The sequence below is a fragment of the Lithobates pipiens genome, unplaced genomic scaffold, assembly GCF_037356315.1.
Source record: "Lithobates pipiens isolate NorthernLeopardFrog02 unplaced genomic scaffold, aLitPip1_a1.2 Scaffold_18, whole genome shotgun sequence".
Taxonomy (NCBI): Eukaryota; Metazoa; Chordata; class Amphibia; order Anura; family Ranidae; genus Lithobates; species Lithobates pipiens.
The window spans coordinates 615,468,834-615,488,729 of NW_027507758.1; the positions used below are offsets into that span (position 1 = coordinate 615,468,834).

General features: G+C 45.1%; 1 protein-coding gene across 1 annotated transcript in view; it reads right to left on the bottom strand.

The window, feature by feature from the left end:
• LOC143986837 (uncharacterized) overlaps window positions 1–19,896 on the bottom strand; it is a 548,778-nt gene that overhangs the window by 113,602 nt on the left and 415,280 nt on the right. Inside the window, 2 exon segments of the mRNA XM_077485246.1 lie at window positions 3,712–3,990; window positions 4,080–4,351. Of these exon segments, the coding sequence (XP_077341372.1) occupies window positions 3,712–3,990; window positions 4,080–4,351 (551 nt within the window).

Genomic DNA, 19,896 nt, shown 5'->3' on the forward strand with positions numbered 1-19,896 from the left:
AGACTGGATTTCTGAAGAAAACATTTCCCGCACTCGGGACAGGAAAACGGCTTTTCCCCTGTGTGAGACCTCTGATGTCTGACAAGTTCTGATTTTTGTAAAAAACATTTCCCACAGTCGGAACAGGAATACGGCTTCACCCCTGTGTGATATCTCTGATGTATGTAAAGACTGGACTTCTGGGAAAAACATTTCCCGCACTTGGGACAGGAAAACGGCTTTTCTCCTGTGTGAGACCGCTGATGTCTGACAAGTTCTGATTTCTGTAAAAAACATTTCCCACAATCGGAACAGGAATGTGAATTCTCCCCCGTGTGAGATCTCTGATGTGTGTAAAGATTAGACTTAAGTGAAAAAGATTTCCCACACTCAGGGCAGGAGTACGGCTTTTCCCCCGTGTGAGACCTCAGATGTCTGACAAGTTCTGATTTTTGTATAAAACATTTCTCGCACTCAGAACAGGAATATGGCTTCTCAGCAATGTGCAATCTCTGGTGTCTGCAAAGATTAGACTTGTCGAAAAAACGTTTCCCACAATCAGAACAGGAATGGGACTTCTCCCCCGTGTGAGATCTCTGATGTGCGTAAAGATTAGACTTAAGTGAAAAACATTTCCCGCACTCAGGACAGGAGTACGGCTTTTCCCCCGTGTGAGACCTCTGATGTCTGACAAGTTCTGATTTTTGGATAAAACATTTCTCACACTCAGAACAGGAATACGGCTTCTCAGCAATGTGCAGTCTCTGGTGTCTGCAAAGATTGGACTTGTCGAAAAACAATTTCCCACACTCAGAACAAGAAAATGGCTTCTCCTCCGTATGAGATCTCTGATGTGCGACAAGTTCCGAATTTTGTACAAAACATTTCCTGCACTCAAGGCAGGAAAATGGCTTCTCACCTGTGTGCAATTTCTGATGTTTGTAAAGACGTGACTTAACTGAAAAACATTTCCCGCACTCAGGACAGGAATACGGTTTTTCCCCGGTGTGATACCTCTGATGTATGACAAGGTCTGGTTTATTCACATAACTTTTCCCACACTCGGGACAGGAATGCGGCTTCACACCCAAGTGAGATCTCTGATGTGTGTTAAGACTGGCCTTATGTGAAAAACATTTCCCGCACTCAGAACAGGAATACGGCTTCTCTCCTGTGTGTAACATCTGATGGCTGTAGAGATGGGATTTCTTTGAAAAACATTTCCCGCACTCAGGACAGGAATGCGGCTTTTCTCCCGTGTGAGACTTTTGATGTGTGACAAGATTTGTTTTTTGTGCAAAGCTTTTTGCGCACTCAGGACAAGAAAATGGCTTCTCCCCCGTGTGAGATCTCTGATGTCTGTAAAGACTGGACTTCTTTGAAAAAAATATCCCGCACTCAGAACAGGAATACGGCTTCTCACCGTCCCTCACAGTCTGAGGTTCCTCAGGATAAGAGGAATACGATGGTCCATCTACACTGTGTGGTGCCGGATGGACATTTGAGGTAGTCGGGTTTTCTCCTGGACTATACTGTGTGATGTCCTCATCTTCTACTTTACAGTCTGGAGACAAAGTGAGACAATCCTCTGAGGTTTTCCTCATTTCCCGTCCATCTACTAAAATAGAAATAAAAAGATTATTACTAGACATGAGCTGATGGATGGAGGACAACCTGCACCTTCCTAAATACCGCTCTCTCTAATGAGGTCATAATGCATAAAACAGAGCAGCAAGTGTGACATCATCACGGTGGGGCTTTCCCAGGAGTTTGAGGAATTTGGATTGATCTGTATTAATCACAGACAGAGCAGTGTGTGGGAATTCAATAGGAGAGCTCTCTGCCTATGTGAATGCAAGTGTTCTTAATGTTTTATTGCAATAAACCTGTCTTTTTATGGAAAGCATGATGATGTGTCTTTGTTGTATGTGCTAGGTCTGTTGCAAAACCTGTGGAGGAGGAGGAGTAACCATTGAGAAGCTGATGTGACAACATTCCTTAAGAGCTGTGCCTGGAGAAATCATTGAGAGAGGACAGAGGATTAACCCCTGTATACGGCTTATGTGACTTTCTGTAATTTGAGAGGTCCAATATTTCAAGTGAGAGCACACCCAAAGGGCACCATTGGCTGAGCCCCACCAGAGGTCAGAGAGTGAGGATGGGGGGAGAACAACCAAGATGAAGACTGGACTGATCCTGAAGACCCCCATCATTGGGTTATTGACTCCTCCCTCATTATCACTTTCTGTTTAAGGTTCCAAAGTTGAGTATGTTATCACATTATTATCAACATGTAAAAGTCTGTGCTCCAATCAAATCATCAGATATAAAATGTCCAGCTGGTAGAAAATGGGTGTAACAAAATGTAATGCATATTATATTTATATATAGCAGTAGATAGAGGATATAACAGTAGATAGAGGGTAGAGATCAGAAGTCAGGCCTATGTAATGTACAACTAAGTGTATAATATTATTGTATAGGACCTTATAGTATGAGGACAATGTAATGTACAACATAGAGTATATGGTGCAAGTTTCAGTAGTATGTAATGTACAACAGAGTGTATAATGCAGGGGTAAGAACTATGTAATGCACAACACAGAGCATATAGTGCAGGGGTCAGGGCTACATACAGTAATATGCTATATAAATGATATGGTGTAACGGTCAGGGCTATAAATACTGGTGTTCAGTAATCAGTGGGAGCTTAGATTTTTACTTAACTGAGACAAGTTGCAGAGGTCGCACACCGCTGCCTCCCATCTCCTGAGACTGCACTCAGTGACTTGGGTCTGAGACTATACAGACATATCCCTCCACCCGGCACAGCCAGCAGACAACAGAGCAAGTAGCCCTGGGAGAAATGTTCTAGAGATCTTACTAGAACCAGGGATTGGGAAGAAGACCAAAGGCACATACCCCAGGTGCCTAGATCGAACAAGATCTATGATGAAAATCAACATACTGCTGCTGAACCCCAGAAGCTACATAAATCCAGATACATAAATTGTGTCTGCGCACAAAGAAGGAAGATTATCTGGGAGAAATACAGGATGGGAAACAGCTCAGGAAAGTGACCAGGGGATTACAGGCTGATATCACCCAATACTTGCCCTACTCTAGACCAATCAGTGAGCAGTATGGGTGGGGGAATGTATTTCGTGATAATGACCCACCTGTGCTGATCTCTGTAGCAGCGTCTTCCTTTATAAGTGTCCCCGTTATTCCATCCTCCTCCATAGACTGATGATGATCCCTCACATATGTATCTTCTTCTTCCGCTTTACCCTTAACTTTTATATCTATCAGATCTTCACCCTAAACCAAGAAAAATATAGAAAATAACATAATTAAAATATAGGATTTAGTATTGTGACATCATATTTAAAAAATCCACACGTCATCTCCAAAAGTCCATGTTCTAGATGCTCCATCCCACCAACCTTGTAATGGCGAGGGATGGTGTGACCTTCCTGTGTGGAATCCCGGGAATACAGAGGACGGGCACATCTCTCTGGTGGGTTCCTGGCATTAGGTGGCTTCATCGTATCCTTGTGTCCTTCTGAAAACTTCTCCATCACTCCATACTCCTCATCCTCCTCTTTATACTCTTCTTTAACAACAATACTACCATTTTCGAGGTTTCCACTCTGAAAGATAAAATAAAACATTCATTATAGCAAAGATGCTTTTTATAAATCATAATGACCAATAATTGTCACTATATACCTGATGATGGTGAGGGATGGTGTGACCTTCCTGTGTGGAATTCCGGGAATACAGAGGACGGGAACATCTCTCTGGTGGGTTTCTGTAGCTGGATGACTCCACCATGGTGCCCTGGTACAGATCTTTGTGTCCTTTTAGAGACTCTGACTCCTCTTTTACACCAGCCTCATCATCCTCTTTTACACCAGCCTCATCATCCTCCTCTTTTACACCAGCCTCATCATCCTCCTCTTTTATCTCCTCTTTAACTTCTGCTTTGGAGTCACTCAGGTCTCCACTCTGAATATATAATAAAAATGACATCATTTGTAACAATGCAGATAATGTACAGATCCTAATGATACTATCAGTGATTGTTCCTCATCTACCTGATGATGGTGGGGGATGGTGTGATCTTCCTGTGTGGAATCCTGGGAATACAGAGGATGGGGACATCTCTCTGGTGGGTTTCTGTAGCTGGATGACTCCACCATGGTGTCCTGGTACAGATCATTGTGCCCTTTTGGAAGCTTTGACTCCTCTTTTACACCAGCCTCACCCTCCTCCTCTTTTATCTCTACTTTAATATTGACCTGTGTGGAATCCCGGGAATACAGAGGACGGGGACATCTCTCTGGTGGGTTCCCATTACTGGATCCATCTGTAGGAAACACACACACTGACTGAATACATTGTTTCTATGTGTTTATCAGATGATGGGGGATCTAGGTGGAGCCTCCGTACTGCTCTCTCCTTTACAATAAAGTCTCCTCTTACCCGGTGATGTGAGGGGCGGCTGATTGTCCATCATGACGTCCTTGTAGAGATCCTTGTGTCCTTCTAAATACTCCCACTCCTCCATGGAGAAATAGACAGTGACATCCTGACACCTTATAGGAACCTGACACACACAATGATACAGTCACCATCCAGACACATCCCTTGTCTGTTACTGGATAATGTCCCAGAAATTCCCGGCACCGCTCACCTCTCCTGTCAGCAGCTCTGTGATCTTGGTGGTGACTAAGGATGAGCTCAGGCGTGTTCGCATGCTCCACGTGCAGAGCCCGCCAGGATAGGCAGTGAGACACTGTCCGATCTCTGCAGCCACGCATCGGGACAATGTCTCACTGCCGGTGATTAGCGCTGTGCCGTCTTCCTGGTGGGCTCTGCACGTGGAGCATGCGAACACCCCGGAGCTCATCCTTAGTGGTGACTTGTAGAATCTTCTTTATTCTATCCAGGATGGAGAGGCGGTGAGGGGCTCTCTGTGAGGTTTCTGTACACATAGAATAATTTCTCCCGGGTGCGTCTCACCTCTCCTAAACTGAAAGAGGAACGTTGTCTTTGGGCTTTGCCAGGACACATCGTATTCCTGTGATCTCCGTGTACTCCGGAGACTTTGCTGATCACAGTTTAGGATGAATATCTGAGACTGAGATCATTATGGGAAATTAGTTTTTAGGACATTTACTACAAATTAAAAAATTTTCTTTCTTCCTACTTGAATCTTATAAAATAAAGACATACATATTCCAATCCCCCCTAAATAATCCCCCATCCCCCGTCACTAATAAAAGTCACATTATCTGTTAGTATAGACCAGTGATGGAGAACCTTGGCACCCCAGATGTTTTGGAACTACATTTCCCATGCTGCTCAACTACACTGCAGAGTGCATGAGTATCCTGGGAAATGTAGTTCCAAAACATCTTGGGTGCCAAGGTTCCCCATCACTGGTATAGACTGAAGAGGTGAGAAGGTGATTGGTGGGAAAGGTGACACATCTCCAACATGAAGAGAATGTTCTGGCCCCGTAAGTGGGGGAAATGTTCTGCCCCTGAAGGGGTTAATCTAGGTTTCCACACTATATATGTGTGTATCATCATCTGCTGGAGATAAAAGACGTCACAGTGACTATGGAGGAAGAGGACGGAGGGTTACTGGGTGTAAATAGAAAATAAGATCTTATTACCTCCTCTACTGCCACTTCCAGCAACGTCTACTTTTCTAGGTAGTGGCTAGTTCATATCCTGTAGATTGCTCTGTGATGTCACAGGAAACATGTGACCAGGAACCAGGAAATAGAGGCGGGAAGGTGAAGTGAATAGGATGTGCTACAGTATAGAGGAGGATGACAGAAGATCACACGTTATAGAGCTCTCCCTCCCTCCATCTTCTTTTATATTATATCCTCTCTGTGCCTTTCACTCTGTATGTCTGACTGTATACCCCCTCTCTGTATATCTGTCTGTATACTCCTCTCTGTATGTCTGACTGTATACTCCTCTCTGTATATCTGACTGTATACCCCTCTCTGTATGTCTGACTGTATACCCCCTCTCTGTATGTCTGACTGTATACTCCTCTGTATATCTGACTGTATACCCCTCTCTGTATGTCTGACTGTATACCCCCTCTCTGTATGTCTGACTGTATACTCCTCTCTGTATATCTGACTGTATACCCCTCTCTGTATGTCTGACTGTATACCCCCTCTCTGTATGTCTGACTGTATACTCCTCTGTATATCTGACTGTATACCCCTCTCTGTATGTCTGACTGTATACCCCCTCTCTGTATGTCTGACTGTATACCCCCTCTCTGTATGTCTGACTGTATACTCCTCTCTGTATGTCTGACTGTATACTCCTCTGTATATCTGACTGTATACCCCTCTCTGTATGTCTGACTGTATACCCCCTCTCTGTATGTCTGACTGTATACTCCTCTCTGTATATCTGACTGTATACCCCTCTCTGTATGTCTGACTGTATACCCCCTCTCTGTATGTCTGACTGTATACTCCTCTGTATATCTGACTGTATACCCCTCTCTGTATGTCTGACTGTATACCCCCTCTCTGTATGTCTGACTGTATACCCCCTCTCTGTATGTCTGACTGTATACTCCTCTCTGTATGTCTGACTGTATACTCCTCTCTGTATATCTGACTGTATACCCCTCTCTGTATGTATGACTGTATACCCCCTCTCTGTATATATGTCTGTATACTCCTCTGTATGTCTGACTGTATACCCCTCTCTGTATGTATGACTGTATACCCCCTCTCTGTATATATGTCTGTATACTCCTCTGTATGTCTGACTGTATACCCCTCTCTGTATGTATGACTGTATACCCCCTCTCTGTATATATGTCTGTATACTCCTCTGTATGTCTGACTGTATACCCCTCTCTGTATGTCTGACTGTATACCCCCTCTCTGTATATCTGTCTGTATACTCCACTCTGTATGGTGAAAGAGGCAATTGAACCTCAACTGCGCAAATTCCGCGCCATGTAAAAAATAAGAAAAAGAAAAAAACAAAGAAAAGCTTCTCCCTATAAAAGTGAAAAAAACACCTTAATAGATAGTGACAGTAATTTAGGGGCGCTCTAAATAAATATACTAAAAGTGAAAAAATATATCAAACAATATCACTTAACCAAAATGACATTGATACAAAGTAATAGAACCGTGATCTAATCACCATACAAATAGAGCATAGTGAAAACACATAAAATACAATAAGGACTAGTGAACAACCAATCCCGTAAAAAGTCCCAATAGACGTGTCTCTAAATGGAAAATTCTTGAATAATCCAAGTGCAGAAACAAATGTTATAAATTGTGGTAAAGCAGCAGATCCAAAGGGCTTGCGACTCCCTCCACCAAGCAAACAGCAATACACCACTCGTGAAGATACAAGTCCAAACTGCTTACCAGATTTGTTTGACCACTTTAATTAAAAAGTAAGTCAAACAGCGCCTGTACAGGTAATGCCTGCTCATATGGATGCTGGTGGAAATAACAATGGATGATACGTCCCCCTTCACAGACTCAGGCGGTATATATAAAAAAATACAAAAGGATCCATAGCGTAATACTGATTTTAATAAAAATTGTAAAAACAGACAGCCAAATGGCTCCTTACGTGGTCGCGTGCCTGATCCGGCACTGGGGCTGCTCGCCTTGAAAGAAAAACTCACGTTCCAAACGATTTTGGTTAAGTGATATTGTTTGATATATTTTTTCACTTTTAGAGCGCCCCTAAATTACTGTCACTCCTCTCTGTATGTCTGACTGTATACTCCTCTCTCTATATCTGTCTGTATACTCCTCTCTATATATGTCTGTATACCCCTCTCTGTATATCTGTCTGTATACCCCTCTCTATATATCTGTCTGTATACTCCTCTCTATATATCTGTCTGTATACTCCTCTCTATATATCTGTCTGTATACCTCCTCTCTATATATCTGTCTGTATACCCCTCTCTATATATCTGTCTGTATACTCCTCTCTATATATCTGTCTGTATACTCCTCTCTATATATCTGTCTGTATACCTCCTCTCTGTATATCTGTCTGTATACTCCTCTCTATATATCTGTCTGTATACCTCCTCTCTGTATATCTGTCTGTATACTCCTCTCTATATATCTGTCTGTATACCACCTCTCTATATATCTGTCTGTATACTCCTCTCTATATATCTGTCTGTATACCTCCTCTCTGTATATCTGTCTGTTTACTCCTCTCTATATATCTGTCTGTTTACTCCTCTCTATATATCTGTCTGTATACCTCCTCTCTGTATATCTGTCTGTATACTCCTCTCTATATATCTGTCTGTATACCTCCTCTCTGTATATCTGTCTGTTTACTCCTCTCTATATATCTGTCTGTATACCTCCTCTCTGTATATCTGTCTGTATACTCCTCTCTATATATCTGTCTGTATACCTCCTCTCTATATATCTGTCTGTATACCTCCTCTCTGTATATCTGTCTGTATACTCCTCTCTATATATCTGTCTGTATACCTCCTCTCTATATATCTGTCTGTATACTCCTCTCTATATATCTGTCTGTATACTCCTCTCTATATATCTGTCTGTATACCTCCTCTCTGTATATCTGTCTGTATACTCCTCTCTATATATGTCTGTATACCTCCTCTCTGTATATCTGTCTGTATACCCCCATCTCTGTATATCTGTCTGTATACCCCCATCTCTGTATATCTGTCTGTATACCCCCATCTCTGTATATCTGTCGGTATACCCCCATCTCTGTATATCTGTCTGTATACTCCTCTCTATATATCTGTCTGTATACCCCTCTCTGTATATCTGTCTGTATACCTCCTCTCTGTATATCTGTCTGTATACTCCTCTCTATATATCTGTCTGTATACCCCTCTCTGTATATCTGTCTGTATACCTCCTCTCTGTATATCTGTCTGTATACCCCCATCTCTGTATATCTGTCTGTATACTCCTCTCTATATATCTGTCTGTATACCCCCCTCTGTATATCTGTCTGTATACCCCCCTCTGTATATCTGTCTGTATACCCCTCTCTATATATCTATCTATAAACTCCTCTCTGTATATGTCTGTATACACCTCTCTATATATCTGTCTGTATACCTCCTCTCTGTATATCTGTCTGTATACTCCTCTCTATATATCTGTCTGTATACCTCCTCTCTATATATCTGTCTGTATACCTCCTCTCTATATATCTGTCTGTATACTCCTCTCTATATATCTGTCTGTATACCTCCTCTCTGTATATCTGTCTGTATACTCCTCTCTATATATCTGTCTGTATACCTCCTCTCTATATATCTGTCTGTATACTCCTCTCTATATATCTGTCTGTATACTCCTCTCTATATATCTGTCTGTATACCTCCTCTCTGTATATCTGTCTGTATACTCCTCTCTATATATCTGTCTGTATACTCCTCTCTATATATCTGTCTGTATACCTCCTCTCTGTATATCTGTCTGTATACCCCCATCTCTGTATATCTGTCTGTATACCCCCATCTCTGTATACCCCCATCTCTGTATATCTGTCGGTATACCCCCATCTCTGTATATCTGTCTGTATACTCCTCTCTATATATCTGTCTGTATACCCCTCTCTGTATATCTGTCTGTATACCTCCTCTCTGTATATCTGTCTGTATACACCTCTCTATATATCTATCTATAAACTCCTCTCTGTATATCTGTCTGTATACCCCTCTCTGTATATCTGTCTGTATACTCTTCTATGTATATCTGTCTGTATACCCCTCTCTGTATATCTGTCTGTATACCCTCTCTCTCTGTATATCTGTCTGTATACTCCTCTCTGTATACCCTCTCTCTGTATATCGGCCTGGATACTCCTCTCTGTATATCTGTCTGTATACTCCTCTCTGTATACCCCTCTCTCTGTATATCTGTCTGTATACTCCCCTCTGTATACCCCCTCTCTGCATATCTGTCTATATACCTCCTCTCTCTGTCTTATTCTGTGGGGTGGGATCTAGCCAGTTCACATTGAGCAAGCAAGATCCCATCCTCAGAATTCACTACTACTAGGTGAATCTGCTGGATGGGAACTAGTCGCAACCTCTCTACTTCCTACATACTCACCTCTCACCCGGAACTTCCTGTCTGTACCTGACAACACTTGCTGTCTATAAACTTCCATTCAATAGGTGAGATCACCATCTTGTGGAGTTCAGAGGAACTGCAGCCCTGAGAAACATCTGTTATGCCGCGTACACACGGTCGGAGAATCCGTCGGAATGCGTCTTATCGGACCGTGTCGTCGGATAATCCGACTGTGTGTGGTATGCATCGGACTGATTCCGAATCTTTTCCGAAAATTTAGTGACTTCCTCTATAGTAGCTGGGTTAAAAGAGAGAAGTATTGATTGTGCAGGAAGACAAGGAGTGTATAGTGAGGGAGATATCTGTAGAGCGGAGATCTCAAGACGAATTGTCTCAGTCTTATTTTTGAAGCGATTTGCAATCTCCTGGGCAGTGAGTAAGTTAGTGGGTGGAGGTAATGGTGGACGAAGTAGAGTGGTAAAGGTAGAAAAGTGTTGATAGGGACTGCATGAGAGGGTGTGATAAAGTAGGTCTGTTTGGCAGTATGGAGGCAGGAATGGTATTTTTGGAAGGCAGATTTATATTGGCTGAAATCTTGCTGTGACTTAATCTTACGCCACAGATGCTCAAGAGCGTAGCTACGTTTTTTGAGGCTTCTGGTATTATCTGTCTGCCAGGGTTGTAGCAGTCGGGGCTTGGTTCTGTGCATAGTGAGGGGGGCGAAGGCATCCAGTGAACTGTTGTAGATAGAAGTGGCAAGGTTGGGGCAGGACAAGGATGAGGTTTTGTCGTAGAGACAATCTGTAGCAGAAAAAAGAAGAGAAGGGTTAAGATGGTGAAGGTTTATCCAGGTAATAGTTTGGTAGTTGGAAGGAAAGGAGGAGGCAGACAAGGAGAGAGTGAAACTAATAAGGTGGTGATCAGAGAGAGGAAAAAGAATATTGGAGAGGGTGTGTGGAGTGCATAGGTAGGAGAATATGAGGTCAAGGGAGTGGCCAACAAGCGTTTGTCCATTGTTTTAGGTCAAAAGAGGAGGTTAGGCTCAGCAGCTTAGAAGTAGCGGGAGTGTTAAGATTAACAGGGATGTTGAAGTCACCAAGAATGATTGTTGCAATTTCAGAAGAGAGAAAGTAAGGTAGCCAGGCAGAGAAGTCGCCAAGGAAGTTTGATACCGGTCCAGGGGGCCGATAGATCACAGCAATTCTCAATGAAACTGGAAAAAATAGACAAATACAGTGAGCTTCAAATGAGGAGAGGGACGGAGAGGGGGGTGGATGAAGAACCTGAAAAGTGCTTTGAGGGGATAGGAGGATTCCAACACCACCTTCTTTCCGCCCACTAGGCCTGGGAAAGTGAGTCCACAGGAGACCACCATAGGAGAGAGCAGCAGGAAAAGGAAGGTCAAATTCAGGTCTCAGCCAGTAATTGCAAGTAGGTTTATAGTATTTAAACTATAAACATATAGCTAGTGCTATTAGCAATGTGTTTAAGTTAAACAAAAGTCAAAAACCATATTTCTCCATTTACATGAAGGTCAGGTTATTATAACCCAGCCACCACAGAGTCCCCCCCAGGGGTGGACTGATCATTTGTCCACTTGGGCACTGCCTGAGGGCCCCGGGCCACTAGGGGGCCCCATCAGGGATGCCAGCCTCAGTAAAACCAGGGACAGTATGTAAAAATGTGTGCTTTTTTTTTTTACATCTGTCTCTGAAATGTCCCTTACCGACATCCTTTTGGTCTAAAAATCCTGAGATGATAGCTGCCCCACCTCTCCAGTACCTTCTCAGCCAATAGAAACATGTCTGTGTATACGGTGTGTACATGTATGTGTAACCTGTGTGATGGTATACTGTGTGGCTCCATAATCTGATTGCCTGGGGGCCCCATAATCTCCGATTGCCCGGGGGCCCCATGAGTTGTCAGTCCGCCCCTGGTCCCCTCATACATCAGAGTCTGCAGGATTCCCCCTTACAGGTCAAGGGAACTCTTATGTAAATGGAAATGCTGCAGATCATGATCTAAGGGGGAACTCTGACGTAAGGGGATGCACTGCTGACCAGAGAACAACTTATATCAGAGTCCACTGCATTCCCTTTACATCGGAGTTCCCAATTACATCAGGGTCTGCAGCATTGTCCTTGCACTGTAAGGGGAATCCTAACAAGAGATGGTTAGAGGCTTTCAAAAGGAGATGGTTAGAGGCTTTCGACAGGAGATGGTTAGAGGCTGTGGACAGGGGATGGTTAAAGGCTGCAGACAGCAGATTGTTAGGGGCTGTGGACAGGGGATGGTTAGAGGCTGCGGAGAGGAGATGGTTAGAGGCTGCGACCATGAGATGGTTAGAGGCTGCGGACAGCAGATGGTTAGAGGCTGCGGACAGGAGATGGTTAGAGGCTGCGGACAGGAGATGGTTAGAGGCTGCGGACAGGAGATGGTTAGAGGCTGCGGACAGGAGATGGTTAGAGGCTGCGGACAGGAGATGGTTAGAGGCTGCGGACAGGAGATGGTTAGAGGCTGCGGACAGGAGATGGTTAGAGGCTGCGGACAGCAGATGGTTAGAGGCTGCGGACAGGAGATGGTTAGATGTTGCGGACAGGGGATGGTTAGAGGCTGCAGACAGCATATTGTTAGGGGCTGTGGACAGGGGATGGTTAGAGGCTGCGGAGAGGAGATGGTTAGAGGCTGCGAACATGAGATGGTTAGAGGCTGCGGACAGCAGATAGTTAGAGGCTGCGGACAGGAGATGGTTAGAGGCTTCGGACAGGAGATGGTTAGAGGTTGCGGACAGGAGATGGTTAGAGGCTGCGGACAGGAGATGGTTAGAGGCTGCGGACAGCAGATGGTTAGAGGCTTCGGACAGGAGATGGTTAGAGGTTGCGGACAGGAGATGGTTAGAGGCTGCGGACAGGAGATGGTTAGAGGCTGCGGACAGCAGATGGTTAGAGGCTGCGTACAGAAGATGGTTAGAGCAGTGGTCATCAACCCTGTCCTCAGGGCCCACTAACAGGCCAGGTTTGCAAGATAACTGAAATACATCACAGGTGATATTATTTGCTGCTCAGTGATTGCAGTATTCTAGTCTGCATCTCCCCAAGATAATACATAAAACCTGGCCTGTTCATGGGCCCTGAGGACAGGGTTGATGACCACAGGGTTAGAGCTGTGTTTCTCAACTCAAGACTTCAAGGCCTCAAGGCGCACCAACAGGTCATGTTTTCAGGATTTCCCTTCAGATGAAATGGCTGTGGTAATTACTAAGGCAGTGAAAACTGATCAAATCACCTGTGCAAAATAGTGGAAATGCTGAAAACATGACCTGTTGGTGCGCCTTGAGGACTGGAGTTGAGAAACACTGGGTTAGAGGCTGCATACAGCAGATGGTTAGAGGCTGCAGGCAGGAAATGGTTAGAGGCTGCAAACAGCAGATGGTTAGAGGCTGTGGGCATGGTAGTTTCTAACTCTGTCCCCCATCATATTACCATACCTGTCTCCACATCAGTCAGTGACAGTGTCCGCCTTTTGTCACTGTGTCCCTTTCACCTCTCCAGTCAGGCACTGTGCACATCAGTTTCCTACTCTGCCGGGCCGGCTTCATCCCCCAGGTAATGTCCTCCTGAGTCCTGTGGCTCCTCTCTACCTCTCTGTGCCGTTTAAAAATGACGCCAGGGCAACATTACATTATAGCGCATGTGCCACCCAACTTTGTGGGAACAGTTTGGGGATGGCCCCTTCTTGTTCCAACATGGCTGCTCACCAGTGCACAAAGCAAGGTCCATAAAGATAAGGATGAGTGAGTTTGGGGTGGAGGAACTTGACTGGTCCTGACCTGGTCCTGGCTAGACCACTCCATGGCCTTAATGTGCTTCCACTTGAGCCTCTCCTTTGTTACCTTGGCGGTATGTTTTGGGTCATTGTCATGCTGAAAGACCCATCCATGACCCGTCTTCAGTGTTCTGGCTAAAGGAAGAAGGTTCTCATCCAAGATTTTACAATACATGGCCCATAGTTGCCAACATTGTAAAAAAAAAAATTCGGGCCACTTTTTTGGCAGTAGGCGGAGTCGTGGTATAATTAGGGGGTGGGGGCATGCGTTTATAGGTGTGGCATAAGAAAAGGTAAAAATGCGGCGCGCGAAGCACACCGCGACGAAATATGGGCGTGGTTTACGTAAAATAGTTGGCGTGGCTTACATGGAGCGTGGCTCAAAGGGGTGTGGTTAGAGTCTGAGATGAATGCGGGATGGAGAGAGGGAAAGGAGGGGGATGGAGAGAGGGAAAGGAGGGGGGTGGAGAGAGGGAAAGGAGGGACAGCAGCCCCCCGATCCTACACCACAATAGCAATATATGTTTTCCAGAGTTTGACAATCAGAAGATAAAGATACTCCAAATACCTGATGTTGGCGCTTCAATCATCCTGGCGCCATGATTGTTATGGTGTCAGGATGATTGAAGCGCATTATTTCTATTATTACATTGTAATATGAAATGAAATCATTCAACTCACCATAATGCAGAATCAGTGTGAGCCATGAGCTCGTCACCAGCCACGTTGCCTGCCACCATATGCCATCAGGTGTCCCAAGCGGAGTCTGTCCTACATCAGGTGCCCCATCAGAGGTAACTTCCTCACATCTGTGTCCATCAGCGGAGCCCCTCCTTACATCTGGTGCCCCTCTGACATCCACAGACCGCCCCCCCCCCACATACTCCACAGACCTGCCCCCACATACTCCACAGACTGGCCCCTGACATCCACAGACTGGCCCCCGACATCCACAGACTGGCCCCCGACATTCACAGACTGGCCCCTGACATCCCACTGGCCCCCGACATCCACAGACTGGCCCCCGACATACCACTGGCCCCCGACAGCCACAGACTGGCCCCCGACATACCACTGGCCCCCGACATACCACTGGCCTCCACATCCACAGACTGGCCCCCACAGACTGGCCCCCGACATCCACAGACTGGCCCCCGACATACCACTGGCCCCCGACATCCACAGACTGGCCCCCGACATACCACTGGCCCCCGACATCCACAGTGACAGACACTGGCCCCTGACATGCCGCCGTTGCCGCGCGGAGAGTCATTTAACTGTGGCGCCGCCCCCACTGCACTTTACACATATACACACACTGGCAGCGGGGGTGGGCGGCGCCACAGGTACTCTATATTGTAGACCAACTTCTGGTCTTCTTAAAAATGGCAGCCGGCAGAGACAATGTATCCGCCGGCCGCCGACCTCTAGCGGCAAAAAAACGGGAAATTCAATTTCCCGGGACAAACCGAATTTCCCGGGACATTTCCCGGGACAAAATTAATTTGGGACAAATGTCCTAATCCCGGGAATGTCCCGGGAAATTCGGGACAGTTGGCAACTATGCATGGCCCCATCCATTGGTTCTCAATGCGGCAAAGTCGGTCTGTACCTTTAGCAGAGAAACAGCCCGAAAGGTGGAGGTTTCCACCTCCATGCTTGATTGTAGGGATGGTGATCTTATGGTCATAGTAATTTTTCTTCCTCCAAATGTGGCAAGTCCCCCTTCTCAAGAAGGCACATGTACAGTCATGCCAATGAACATCTAAATGATTCAGAGAAGGATTGGGAGAAAGTGCTGTGGTCAGATGAGACCAAAGGTACAGGTCCACTTTGCCGCATTGAGGGGCCAATGGACGGGACCATGTATTGTAAACTCTTGGAGTAGCTCCAGAAGAAGCACATTAAGGTCATGGAGTGGCCTAGACAGCCTCTAGCAGTGGCGTAACTAGAACCTTCAGGGCCCTGGTGCAAGAAACCATTAAGGGCCCCCCTGAACCCCATCCGTGGCCCTTCCCTCTGAGTCAGGTGGTGGAACTCCAGGGCCTGATCACAGGTACGACCTTTGTGAGCCCTGTAGTTCCGCCACTGGTATTAGTAGTTTTTTTATTTTTACCATTTTTTAGGAGCCCCGTTGGGGGGGCTATGGTGACGTCTAAACAGACCTATGATGTTCCACTTTTGAGACAAAGAGGAAGACTGAGGACACAGCCCCTAATCTCCTTCTCTGCAGCCTCAGCTACATAGAATGAGTGGACAGGAAAAGCTCTGTACAGAGCTTCCTGCCCATTCATAAACTGAAGTATAGTAAGTTTACTATATGCCAGAGTTATGAATGGACAGAGTCAGTGATCGGTACAGATCACTGAGTCTCATTTCAGAAAAATAGGGACCGGTAAGTTACACATTTACCGGCCCATTTCCCACTCTCCGTCCAGACAAATCCCCAGTAGCAGCCAGCAGTAGAGAGGATGGGGGAACCTGGTAGAGCCGACGAGAAGGTCCGGGAAAGAGCACAGGGGGGCTGGAGTGCCTACCTCGCTGGTACTGCTGTACCCATCCCCATCTCCAGTGACTGCACGCTGGTACTGCTGTATCCCCCCAGTGTCCAGTGACCCCTGCTGGTACACTCCCCAAATGGCTGGGAATTCAGATTTCCTGTGTGTGTTCTGCCCTCTCCTCCATCCTGACACCCTAGGATGGCTGACGCCATCCTTGCCGGCCATGATGGTCTGTAGATGGAGTCTCTGTTCTTAGGGTAGGTGGGGTCCTGGTCCCCAGGGAAGATGGGATCCCTAGGTAAGATGGAGTCCCCATTGCCAAGGGAGATGGGGTTCCTGTCCCTAGGCAGGATGGGGTCCCAGTCCCCAGGAGAGAAGGGGTCCCTGTCCTCTGGGGAGAAGTGGGCCCTGTCCCCAGAGGACATGGGGTCCCTTTCCCCAGGTGACATGGGGTCCCTAACAAGACGGCTCACGTGCCAGTCGGGATCCCCGTGAGTCGGGTCGTGGGTCCTGCGGACTCGATCGCCGCAGGCATGCCCGCGATCATCTCACGGGGCGGCTGAATGGAGAAATGCCGTTGTAAACAGCATTTCCCCATTCTGCCTAGCAATTAGTGACGCTGATCTCTGCTCCATGTGATTGGAGCAGAGATCAGTGTTCACTAAATGAAAGTCCAACCCTCCACAGTTAGTATCACACCCCTAGGAACACTTAACCCCTTCACTGCCAGTGTCATTTACACAGGAATCACTGCATTTATATAGCAGTGATTGCTGTATAAATGACAATGGTCCCAAAAATGTGTCAAAAATGTCCGATGTGTCCGCCATAATGTCGCAGTCACAATAAAAATTGCTGAACGCCGCCATTACTAGTAAAAAAAAAATTATTAATAAAAATGCCATAAAACTATCCTTATTTTATAAACGCTATAACTTTTGCGCAAACCAATCAATAATCGCTTATTGCGATTTTTTTTACCAAAAATATGTAGAAGAATACGTATCAGCCTAAACTGAGGGAAAAAATGTTTTTTTATATATTTTGGGGGATATTTATTATAACAAAAAGTAAAAAATAATGCGTTTTTTTCAAAATTGTCGCTCTATTTTTGTTTATAGCACAAAAAATAAAAACCGCAGGGCTGATCAAATACCACCAAAAGAAAGCTCTATTTGTGGGAAAAAAAGGACGTCAGTTTTGTTTGGGAGCTACGTCGCACGACCGCGCAATTGTCAGTTAAAACGACGCAGTGCCGAATCGCAAAAAGTGGTCTGGTCTTTGACCAGCAAAATGGTTTGGGTCTGTAAGTGGTTAAATTCATTCATTCGACCTGGGAAGTGAGAGAGAGAAAAGGGGATTGGAGTGGAGGAGAAAGTGAAGTTATAAAGGAAAGAGATCTGACCCGAGGAGAGAAGAGCCGAGTGGTATTACATGTGACCCCAGTTTTAAAGGGGAAGGCACATCATGACCTATTATAATTTATAGGTCAAATATCAGAGATGAGCAGTTAATATTGGAGATGGTGGCACGTGGCATTTTTTTCTCACGCGTGAAGCATTACCTGAGCACAGGAATATTTGGAAAGCGGCCCAGAAATAATGCACAGGAGACTGTATTTATATGAAAGAATTTTATTTGCAAAACTTAACATGGGGCGAAAGTGTGGGAATCACATCAGGGACTGTGATGATATTTGTTTTATATATTGTTTGTTATTTTTGGCATTGGTACACATTAATCTAGTCATAACCAGTAAATAGTATCTGGGAATATATATATATATATATATATATATATATATATATATACACACATGCCAGCACACGAGATAAGATCTATATTGTTTTGTAATTTTTTGTTCTTCTCAATGTCACACATTGATTTAGTTAAAGTCATTAACCTGTTCTCATTGACCCAACGCATATATATGCAACCTCTCAGCGGGTGGGTTCTAACAGCGAGAGGCCACATTCTGTGCCGAGACAGCCAATCACAGGGGTCACATGATCGGAGTTGCCCGGCTATGCCTCTCGGCATTTAGAACTCCTAAATGGCTGGGAGGTTAAACAGCAAAACAATACAATATAAAAGCATATAGTAAAAGTGCATGGGACACTTTTGACATGTTAGCAAAAAAAAAAAAAAAGAGCGGAGCACTTTGAAAATACATCAGATCTCAAAGGGGAAAAAGCTCATGCTGGATATCTATACTGGTATGGACTGGGTAATGTGTTGGGATCTATACTGGTATGGACTGGGTAATGTGTTGGGATCTATACTGGTATGGGCTGGGTAATGTGTTGGGATCCATACTGGTGTGGGGTGGGTAATGTGTTCGGATCCATACTGGTATGGGCTGGGTAATGTGTTGGAATCCATACTGGTATGGGCTGGGTAATGTGTTGGAATCCATACTGGTATGGACTGGGTAATGTGTTGGGATCTATACTGGTATGGACTGGGTAATGTGTTGGGATCTATACTGGTATGGACTGGGTAATGTGTTGGGATCTATACTGATATGGACTGGGTAATGTGTTGGGATCTATACTGGTATGGACTGAGTAATGTGTTGGGATCTATACTGGTATGGACTGGGTAATGTGTTGGGATCTATACTGGTATGGACTGGGTAATGTGTTGGGATCTATACTGGTATGGACTGAGTAATGTGTTGGGATCTATACTGGTATGGGCTGGGTAATGTGTTGGGATCCATACTGGTGTGGGGTGGGTAATGTGTTGGGATCTATACTGGTATGGACTGAGTAATGTGTTGGGATCTATACTGGAATGGGCTGGGTAATGTGTTCGGATCCATACTGGTATGGGCTGGGTAATGTGTTGGGATCTATACTGATATGGACTGGGTAATGTGTTGGGATCTATACTGATATGGACTGGGTAATGTTTTGGGATCTATACTGGTATGGACTGGGTAATGTGTTGGCATCTATACTGGTATGGACTGGGTAATGTGTTGGGATCTATACTGGTATGGACTGGGTAATGGGTTGGGAGCTATACTGATATGGACTGGGTAATGTGTTGGGATCTATACTGGTATGGACTGGGTAATGGGTTGGGAGCTATACTGGTATGGACTGGGTAATGTGTTGGGATCTATACTGATATGGACTGGGTAATGTTTTGGGATCTATACTGGTATGGACTGGGTAATGTGTTGGCATCTATACTGGTATGGACTGGGTAATGTGTTGGGATCTATACTGGTATGGACTGGGTAATGTGTTAGGAAGGAAAGAATGCTACATCATTTGATGGAAATGAAAATAATCAACCTACAGAGGGCTGAGTTCAGACACCCCGAAAATCAAAGCGCAAAAATGACGCAGCAGGTTAGTCCATTTTGCTGAAATTTCATTGCAGCAAATTAAAATGGTCCTCAGTAGTTTGTATTACCCCCATGTGCTTGTATGTATGCCTGACAACATTGGGGCATGCTCCTAATGA